At 35.4% G+C, this 11,290-nt stretch overlaps 1 protein-coding gene across 1 annotated transcript; it reads right to left on the bottom strand.

Moving 5' to 3' along the window:
- Window positions 1-357: 357 nt before the first annotated feature.
- ggt1a (gamma-glutamyltransferase 1a) lies at window positions 358-8,786 on the bottom strand. Its single transcript, XM_065247950.2, has 12 exons — window positions 8,614-8,786; window positions 8,381-8,511; window positions 7,876-7,965; window positions 7,354-7,546; window positions 6,888-7,048; window positions 6,630-6,779; window positions 4,204-4,340; window positions 3,768-3,955; window positions 3,495-3,622; window positions 3,230-3,342; window positions 2,609-2,722; window positions 358-2,514 (listed from the first exon to the last, which is right to left on the bottom strand). The coding sequence occupies exons 1-12, from the start codon at window positions 8,784-8,786 to the stop codon at window positions 2,368-2,370; spliced, it is 1,725 nt and encodes a 574-aa protein (XP_065104022.1). The 3' UTR covers window positions 358-2,367.
- Between the last annotated feature and the right edge of the window lie 2,504 nt (window positions 8,787-11,290).

The following is an 11,290-nucleotide window of genomic DNA, read 5'->3' as shown; positions in this document are numbered from 1 at the left end:
TTTTAAGTTACTCCAATTTTGCACTTTTTACAGTGCATTGATTTAACTTCTGTTGAGGATATATTTATTTACAGAAATTGGTCTATTTGCTTTTCTTTGTTCATATTCCTTTTCGTTTGCTTACTAGGTATGTGATTATTCACTGAATATGCCTCCAATTTTTCAAAAGCAGAGCTGGTTTACATGGCAGTTTCATAAATTACATAAATTACATCTTGAATCATTAAGCAATCATAGCGCTTGCTATGAAAATTTATGAAACCATTTGTAAACAATGGACCAAAAAGGTTTCATTAACAGCACAACAATAGTCATGAGACATGAGAACAATGGATGTTAGAAAATATATGTATTTCGGACAAAGAGCTACACTTGTACACACATCACAGTGTTACACTATGATGAACATTAACAGCTCTACATAAAAGATGAAATCGCTCATGTATCATGATTGTAAACGTACAACATTAAATTAAAGGATTACAATTGAAAAACAAAGACTTTTGATAACTATTCCAATGAGTTCATCCACATTATGCATCATTTTAGTTATAAAACGGCATCTTTAATAAACAAACAATATTCCTCATAACATAAATCAGTGGCTCTGGCTATGAAAACCAATCCCTGAATTTATTTAATATATTATATGAGGAGCTCAGAACCCGCTAAATGCATCTGTTTTCTTGTCTGTAGAATTGTATTGCTGTTTTAGTTTCATATTGTCAACATGCACAATCACAGTCATTTTGTGTACTGGTAACATGCAATCAGACATCATCATGTTGAAATTACCTTATTTCCATTAACCCAATGAGCCCTACTGTACAACAATGGAAACGTAATATAATAAAGGTATAAAAGCTCCCTTCCACATATACACACATATTCAATCTCACCTCTTCTACACACAAAAGCAATAAATAAGGCTGGTAAAAAAAAGACACTGTGGTACCATTCAGTAAGAAACAGGCACCATTGATGCCAATACGAAACAAAAAATTTCCTATTAATAGGAAAAATAAAATACACAGAATCTTTGTGCATTGTAGTCTGTGCTGACTGTTGAGCTTAAAGCTGTAATCAATAACGTTTTTGATATAAATAAACAAAAAATTGTTATTGAGCAAGCATTAAAAAAAATTACACAATTGCTCAATTACACAATTCAGCTTATAATAACGATTGATATTTGTATAGGCTAATGATGTATATATATATGATTTGTTTGTCAAAATAACAGTTTGACTTACTGTAATTTTCAACCCACATGGAAAAAATGATTCTGCAAGTAAATTGCAATTTTATTTTTCAATATGAGATGTGTTTAGAGAGGCGAAATTGAAATTTGTTTAATCATTAGCTCTCCTTTATGCTTTTCCAAACTTGACCCTTTCCAAACTTTTGCAGAATATTGCAAAATGTTCCTTGTTTGGTAAAACAAGCAACCACCAATGAGGTTTGATGTTGATCAGTGTGTCACCCTATTTAATCTCAACACTTTTTACATAAGTTAAACAGTGATATTGAAACTTAAACTTAAAATTCAGTCCTATTTATAATACAAAATTATTGTATCATTTCATAAATTAAAATTTTTGGTGTAGAAATTTTGGACCCAATTCTCTTTTTTTTTGTGTGGCCGTTATTATATCTAAAACATTTTTTAATATAATATTTTTTGTGTTGTTGTTGTTGTCCTCACAGTTTGCAATGGGATGGGGGAATAAGTGATTCTACATTTTTAGCAAACTGTCCCTTTAATGGTGTATTTTCCTTAAAGGGGCCATGTCACAAGACTTTTTAAACATGTCAAAAAAAATCTTTGGTGTCCCCAGAGCACGTGACGTTTTATATCAAAGTACCATATAAATAATGTATTATGTCATGTTAAAATTGCCACTTTGTAGGTGTATGCAGAAATGTGGCGTTTTGGGTGTGTCCTTAAAATGCAAATGAACTGATGAAGTGCAAACACTGATCACAATGATGGTGGTTTGTTGAAACTGAAACTTAATTGTGCTGTGAATTATTTTCTCTCTCTCTCTTTCTCTGCACTAAATGGCAGTGCTGTTGTTGGATAATGCAGATTAAGGGGCGGTATTATTATAAAAAGAGCTCCTTATGACATCATAAGAAGAGCCAAATTTCAATGACCTATATTTTTCACGTGCTTGCAGAAACTGGTTTACCAAAACTAAGTTACTGAGTTGATCTTTTTCCACATTTTCTAAGTAGATAGCAGCACTGTGGACCCAATCATACCACTTAAACATGGAAAAAGTCAGATTTCTTTAAATATGCATTGGATGATCCAGGCTCTTCACTGAGTGACTAATGATCCACAAATAACGAGAAGCATTGTGTTCAGTATCCTGCAGGATAGCCACCTTTTCTGGGGTCACATTCAGCAATGATTTTGTCCCCTTGAAGCACGACTGCCTGGACTACTGCTCCTGGGGTCATCTCCAGTTCTGTAATGTGATTCTTTTGAGCTAAACCATCAAGAATGCTCTGTAGTACAAATGCAAAAGTGAAAAATGAATAGTTTACGGATTATATCAAATTTTCAGCATGTTTACAAGCTTTAAGATGTTTAGTATCTTACCTGCTCAAAGTTCTGCTCCACCACGGTCATGTTGGGGTTAAGTTGATTGTGAACTCTGGGCTCTATGATGGCTTTTTTCAGATCATAGTTAAAGAAGAGCGAGTTCAGAATCACCTGTGATAAGAAAGACATGAGAGGTGAAAAAACATTGAGTGAGATTTATGAAACAATAAATAAATAAATTAATAAATAAATAAAACTCAGAAATCATACAAAAATGATCCTAAGCTGTCACTGGGGCAGTACCCTTTAAAAAGGTCTTAATATGTACCATTTAGGTTCAGATATGTTTACATTCGATAACAATATGTACCTCTGAGGTCCTAATATTAACTCTTTACGGGCAAATGTGCATTTTTAAAATGGTTATTGTGCCAGTGAGAACTAGGGACTTATTTTGAAAAACATTTTTGACAGTGTAAAAGACCCTAAAAATAGTTAGATGAGCACAGGTGTTCCTGTGTGTAAAAACTGCATTTTTGATTTCAACGCGTAATTACTGTAATATCATTGCACATACACCTGTTCAAAACAACGTCTATTTAATACAATTTGCATTTGCTGTACAAATATTACTTTATGTTGATCAAAAGTTAAAAATATGTTGGTATTTATGGTTACCAGTGCTGTTGCTGTCGTGATTTTTGTCCCACCTGAAGCCCCAACCACCATTTTGACTCTGTCGTGTTTGTCAAATATTATAGTGGGACACATTGAGGAAAGGGGTCTTTTACCTTGCACAGAAAAAGAAGACAAAAGCAAAATGTTTGAACATTCCTTCAGTTGAATTTTAGCTGTAAAAGTCTACACTGATAGACAGTATTACTGTATTAATTTTTACTTTATCCTGTGTAAACATAACTTGAAACATAATGTGAATTTTCACCTGGTTGAATAAAATTGTTTGGTGAAGGAGGAATCCCGAAGCCATTGGTGATATAAGGAGAACTGAAGTCGTCCATCTCATCATTAAAGATAATGCCGGTTGAGCGTGACATCACCTTAGAGCCAAAACTAGAAAAAGTCACATTTATACATTTTAGTTCAAATGGTCCCTATTATAAATTTGACTACATACGAATAACTCTGTTTTCCCAGTCAACAAAACAAAGACAGCGTTTATTTACAGGGAACATCAATCACTTTGTGTTTATCTTACTACAGGTTAATGGTGCTGGTTGCCGCCACTGCGCTCCCGTCCTCCGCGATGACTGACAGATGAGCCGTGCCATGGTCATCAGGTACAAAGTACTCTGGATCATAGTAGCTGTCTTGATGAGTGGTGTCATCTGAGATCTTACTCCTGATGTTGTCTGCAAAGTAGTCGGAGGTCATGTTTTGGATGAGCTGCGGATGGAGATAATCAAAACAAGATTTACAAGAGGCGACCGAGCTTGTAGATGGGTGAGACGATGATGACCTTGAGAAACTAATAGTTGTTACTATGAAGAGCTCTTATAGCCACTTCACCAGATCTTGAGTAACACTCAATCGAATGAGGCCAATCTGGAGTTGAATCAACAGAGTATGAGAGTTGGTTGGCTTTAATACCCATAATTCAGGAAATCCAAACTTGTATGAATAGCTGAACTCACGTCAGTGATGTTGAGGTAACGTGGGTCTCCAAGTTTACTTCTCTTGGCGTATGCGAAGCGAAACGCCTCTACGATACGATGGTACGTTAAAGTTTTCTTCTCTGACGTAGAAACACTGCTGTCAGAAAAGTTGTAGCCTGAAAAGGAATGTTTAGTCACTTTAGTCTATAATCATGTATGCTAGCTAGGACTCAAAGTGGTGTGATAAAGTGTTGGCCACCTTCCTGTTTTTTTATGTTTTTGCATGTTTGTCACACTGTAATGTTTTAGATCATGAAACAAATTTAAATATAAATCAAAGATAACACAAGTAAACAGAGCATGCAGTTTTTAAAAAGTGAAAAGGTTATTAAACCTTATAACTGGTTGGGCCAACCTTAGAAGCAACATCTGCAAGCAAGCGTTTGCGATAACTTGCAACGAGTCTGTTTTAGCGCTGTGAAGGAATCTTTGCAGCCACATTGGAGGGTTTTCGAGTGTGAACCGCCTTCTTAAGGCCATCCCACAGCATCTCAACAGGATTGAGGTCAGTCTTTTTGTTTTTCTTCAGCCATTCAGAGGTGGACTTGCTGGTGTGTTTTGGATCATTATCCTGGTGCAGAACACAAGTTCTCTTCAGCTTGAGGTCATGAACAGATGGGCGGACATTGTCCTTCAGGATTTTTTGGTAGACCGCAGAATTCGTGTTTCCATTAATCACAGCAAGTTTTCCAGGTCCTGAAGCAGCAAAACAGCCCCAGGACCATCACACTACCACCACCATATTTTACTGTTTAGCATGATGTTATTTTTCTGAAATGCTGTGTTACGTTGACGCCAGACATAATGGGACACTCACCTTCCAAAAAGTTCAACTTTTGTCTCGTCAGTCCAGTATTTTCCCAAAAGTCTGGGGATCATCAAGATGTTTTTTGGCAAAACTGAGACGAGCTTTATGTTCTTTTTGCTCAGCAGTGGTTTTTGCCATGCAGGCCATTTTTGCCCAGTCTCTTTCTTATGGTGGAGCCTGAGGCAAGTGAGGCCTGCAGTTCTTTAGATGTTGATGTAGGGTTTTTTGTGACTTCTTGGATGAGTTGTCGCTGCGCTCTTGGGGTAATTTTGGGGTAATTTTGGTTGCCCGCCACTCCTGGAAAGGTTCTCCACTGTTCCATGTTTTGCCATTTGTGGATAATGGCTCTCACTGTGGTTCCCTGAAGTCCCAAAGCTTTGGAAATTGCTTTATAACCTTTCTAGATCTCTATTACTTACTTTCTCATTTGTTCCTTAATATCCTTGGATCTCGGCATGATGGCTAGCTTTTGAGGATCTTTGGGTCTACTTCACAATGTCAGGCAGGTCCTATTTAAGTGATTTATTGATAGCGAACAGGTGTGGCAGTAATCAGGCCTTTGTGTGGCTAGAGAAATTGAACTCCAGTGTGATCATCCAAGTAAGTTAAGTTTTAACAGGGGGGCAAGCATGTTTTCACACAGGGCCATGTAGTTTTGGATTTAGTTTTCCCTTAATTTAAAAACTGCATGTTGGGATCACTTGTGTTATCTTTGACTAATATTTAAATTAGTTTGAATTGCTCCTTATGGATATATATATATATATATATATATATATATATATATATATATATATATATATATATATATAATGAATAGTTATTATAGTTAATGCATTAGTGCATGTATTGTGCCCCGCTGAATAGGTTTTAGCTGTTTTAGATATACAATGTATTACAAAATTCGGAAAGTTTTAATGAACACTCATGCACAACATGATACTGCTTGTCCTCATAAGTATAGCATTCGCTCATATCCGTGTTAATCCGTGGTTGACAACATGCTGACGTAAGTGACCTTTTGGGAAAATGAGGGTTATTACACAATCACCCAGTTCAAAAGTGTGCAATTTCTCTGAGAACGTGTCCACTCCACGGTTATACATAAGCTACCTGGTCACCTGTAAAATTTGTTGTCTTAACCTTTACAGTAAGCATAATGTAAGTACAATGACATGTGCATTCAACCTGCCTATTAAAAGCAAATTTAGTTACATTACCCAAATAGCATTGACATCTTTTCCCTGCAGTGCCAAATTATAGTCACATGACATTTACGGTTCAGGTGATTTGCTGATAAAAATGTCCATGAAACTGAGCAACATCCTTTAAAATACAACAGAAACCTTACAGATTTATCCAAATGTTTTATATGCCCTTAATACCCACACACTCCTGCATTGTAAAAAATGCACTATGAAGTTTAAACAACTTGATTTTGCAAGTCAATTCAACCTACTTTTTTAAGTTTTGACTTGTGAATTTGACATAAATTAGAAAAAACAAGTTGAAATTGTTTAACTCGAATAGTTAAGTTAAAGTAACATAAAAATATATGTTGATATGATCATTTTTACAGAGAAAATATCAGACTCACCATCCACTATATTGAGAATCAGTCCGAGTACAGGTCCACTGGATGGAGCGTCAGGAACATGGATGGTGTACTCGCCCACCTTTAATTTTAACGGGCTCTCGTTCAACACTGGCTTATATTCCCTGAGGTCCTCCAGTGTTATGATCCCACCTGCATTATCAGCAACAAAGCCCTCGGGTTGATTTGCATATTTCATTTAAATGAGATTATAGCTGACCCTAAACATAGAATAGGGTTTAAAAGAAATCAAGCAATGACCTGCAGCCTGGATATCCTCTACTATATTCTGAGCCATTGACCCGTTGTAAAACACATCCGGCCCTTCTTCTGCTATCTTCTCATAGGTGTCAGCCAGGGTGGAAAAACGAATAATATCATTTTCCTTCAGGAGGTTTCTGTTTCTGTCACAAAAAACTTCACTTGAAAGTAGAAAAGAAGAAGTGCAAGATCAAGATGATATCAATTAAACTGAATCTAGTAACAATGATTAATATAGTGTAATATAAGATCGTGCACTCTTAAAAATGTAAGGTTATTTTCAATGTTGAGTCAAAAAGTGCCAAACCCTGCCGTTGGGTTAAATAAACCCAGAAAATGTTAATATCTGACCCAACATTGGATATAGAGTAACCTACAGTAGGTTAAATTATAACACAACAGGTTGGCTTCGTCCCTTTTTCACCTAGCATTTAATATTACTGACTAGTTTTTGGCTGATTCTTACCAGAATGAAACATCATTCAGAATTGATTCCTTGTTCTTTGCTATGGCTTTGGCCAAGGCCCCACCAACTGGAAAACCATTGCGTGCCAATTCTATACTGGGCTGAAACAGTTCCCTCCATGGCAGTTTTCCATGTCTTTTGTGTGCCATCTCATAACCGCGGATTTCTCCTGGTATGGCTATGGACAACCCTCCTGTTATTAAAACAATTTCAGTATTTATTTTGTGAAAATGTTACTTTTATATTACTTTGTCCCCCTAGTTCTGGCCTCAAGTCCAATGGAAGTTAATAGAAAATAAGACATAATGAAACCAAGTTGTTGATGCTGCATTGGTAGAGCATTGCATAGGAGTGCAAACAATTGTGGGTTCGATCCCAGGGACACACATACTGATAAACATGTATACCTTCAATGCACTATTTTAAGTTTCTTTAAATAAAAGCATCTCCAAATGCACATGTAAATTTCACATTTTTCGACCTCATTAGTAAATAAATGAACAAATGATAATCTATAAGTACCTTTCCTCGACAGCTGGGTATTATTACCAAACATGTTTTCTGTAGCATTCATTGGAGCAGTTTCTCTGGCATCAATCGTCTCCACTTTTCCTGTTGGTTAAACATGAAACTTTTCAACTCACTATTACTCAAGACATCATGTAACATCATAGGAGGAAATTGTTATTTAGTCATCATTACTTTGACCTCATAAGGTTGTGATGACCTAGTAGTTATAGGTGTAGTTTGCTAATACCAAAATTGTTAGTGATTCAGAAAGAGTGGTGCAAGAATTGGGTATGTGTAATAGATATACGATTATGCTGAGTCACTACAGTCAAAGGAGACTGGAAACTGGAAAAGATGCTTTTTGGTGTAGGTGGTGTGGAGGAGTTATTGCATCTACTGAGATTTCACATACATCCTGTAGCTTGATAGAGCATAACAATTGCAACACCAAGGTCATGGGTTTGAATCTTTATAAATGCTATTATGTCTGCCAAATGCATAAATGTAAATGTTATACCTGTTGATGCATTATATATAGTGAAGAACAGCCCTCCTCCGATACCCATACTGTGTGCATTAAACAGCCCGACACACAACAGAGCAGCAATAGAGGCGTCGACAGCCGATCCATTCCTCTTCAAAATATCCCTGCATATGATACATGCATACTATTGACTTACAATGACCCTCATTATTACGCCTTCACTGGTCAAGCATGAATGCAACACAATGGGGTTTCTGGACTCCTACCTTCCAATCTCTGAACACTTCCCAGCGTCTGCCGCCACGGCTGCTTTAGTGTAGAAATGATTGGAGGAACTGGTAAGTCTTTTATTCCTGAACCCCAAAAATACTCCCAGGAAAAATCCCACGGCAACCATGAGCAAGACCACCAATCCAGCAACAACCGACTTCTTGACCATTTTCCTGAATTTGTAGAAAATACAAATAGAGAAGGTCTGATATGACAGCATAGTTTATATGTAACTTTTATATATATTAATACCTGCAACCCTTCTGGTGGGCATTTATCTATTTGTTTGTTTGGTTGTTTCCTTTTTTGTAGACTGTGAATTTCTTATAGCTTTATACCTAATAAATTTATGCATTTTGCTCATTCATCATTTGTTAGTTTATATTAATACAGAGAATCCAAATCCATAGCAACTTTATTGGTTTAATGTGGGAATATATAAAAGGATTTAAGTATGATCATGTACACATCTTGAAGACATACACTGTAAAAAATGATATTTAAAAAAAATCAAGATATATTTTTATGTTACTTTAACATAACAAATTAAGTTAAACTTGTTTTCATAAGTAATGTCAACTTATCACAAACTTATAACCAAGTTGTTTTAACTTTATGCTGTATTTTTAACAGTGTAGAAAGATGCTATTACATACCTCAGAGATGGAGCTAGGTCCAAATACTAATATCCTCTTTATGTTTTGTATGTACCAATATAGGATGTTTACTGCAGAACAGATATAAGCTGTGTGCATTATAATTTAACTGCAGAGGTTATAAATCAACCAGGTTCCAACCTTAAGCGATGATTGGCCAGTCAGACAGAATGATTTTGCAAAAAAGTGTGTACATCCTAGACAGGTATTACTCATCTGTTATTTCCACACTTGGTTTTTTAAGGCTTACAAGCTTACAGAGAACAAATAATTTAATCTTGTTCAGAAAGGCTTAACCTTATCCATTTTGCAAATGTCAGATATTGAATCTGTTTCTGTTTTTCACCTGAAGGTTAAATATTTATAGTAATAATAATAGTTATGACATACAATAAAGAAGTAATTTTTAAGATTCAAATGACATTGACCACATGAACTCCTGCACAAAAGGCTGTTTTTCCTTAATGATGCTTTCCTGATTATAATGGGAGGATTCTCAACATGTCTCATTCATGCTGAAATAACATGATTCATCACATTCCAGCGTGATTTATTATATCATTACAGTAAAAATGATACACAACATTGACTTTTCACTATGTTTATTTTTGCAAAGCTTCCACTGAGAAGTTAGAGAAGAAAAGTTTATTCAAGACCTTCAAACTAACAGCAGAACATTGTAAGACCTTATCACAGGTATAAAACATGTATGTCAAAGAGCAAAGTTACGTAATATGTTACAAAAAAAGTACTTTGTTACGCAAGACCAGGCACATAAAGCATCATGAGGTCTGTCCAAAACACCTTTTGTTCCATCATCCTCAATTCAATCTGTGAGTCTGAACAAAACTGTAATTTATCAATGTTTGTCTGTACAGCTCCTGTGTGTTAAGCGTTGTGCAGGAATTATTAATATGTCTTGTCACCCAGCAGTTCCTACCTGCCATGAAACCTAAATTAATTGCTGAGAAAATAGATTAAGAGTGTCTGTAAGAAGAAAAATTTATGTGTGTGTGAATTTGTCTATACTTGTTTGGGACAATTTTTATCTTTAAATTATAACATCACAAGCTTGCAGTATAACATCAAAAGCAAATTGTGTGAACATTTTAGGTGGCCTCAGTCAATGAAAAGCATCCTCATTGTGTTGCATTTAGATTTTTATTTTTGGGCAAACTATCCCTTTAAGATATTAAATAAATCTCATTTGTGATTTTTTTCTTTTGGGTCACTTTTACAGTAAAACAAATGTGTGTGTGAGTGAAAGAGAGCTGAAAAAGTGAGAAAGATAATTACTCATCTGCTTAAACTTTGAAAGAATTGATCTGGGAATACTATTACCAGTGTGATAAACAAATCATGCAATTTATAATTCACTATAATCTGATTAACCCTCATTAAGCATTTGGCTAATGAATATTTAACAATACGCACGATTCTTTGTTCAGTGTTTATATAATGCTAATGCCTATGAATCAGTTTGAAGCAGGTTTGGCTCTGCAGCACTGCTGTGGTTCAGCACTGAAAAGCTAATAAATAATCCTTTGCCCATACACCCATTTAAAAAGCTTGCATAATCTCTCAGACAAATGGGATACAAATGCATTCATTTATTCGGTTTAATGTACAATTATGTTCAGATGTTTAATGGGAGCAGTAATAATTGGACAGTCAGACTAATTGGACACAAACAATCATTGATTTACTGTGGCAGCATAGACCGCACTTCATTTCATAACCATACATTTAATAGCATTAAAATCACACAGTGCATAGCACTAGCCACATATAAAACAAAACAGCTCATATTTGTTAATAATGCTAACATACACATAAACATAAATGTAAGTATTAGGAATAATTTTGAGGAAAATATCTAAAGGTCTTCTCATCTAGTATATCACTTTGGACAAATAATGTAAATAATGTTGACAATAGTAGCTTAGGTATAGTATTGTAAGGATTGGCAGGACAGAACCCAGATGCAGACAGATGGATGCAAAGACTTTTATTGAAC

Source organism: Paramisgurnus dabryanus, chromosome 11 (genome assembly GCF_030506205.2).
Source record: "Paramisgurnus dabryanus chromosome 11, PD_genome_1.1, whole genome shotgun sequence".
NCBI classification, from domain to species: domain Eukaryota; kingdom Metazoa; phylum Chordata; class Actinopteri; order Cypriniformes; family Cobitidae; genus Paramisgurnus; species Paramisgurnus dabryanus.
Note: the sequence above shows the minus strand (reverse complement) of the source record. Positions and strands in the feature narration are given on the sequence as shown.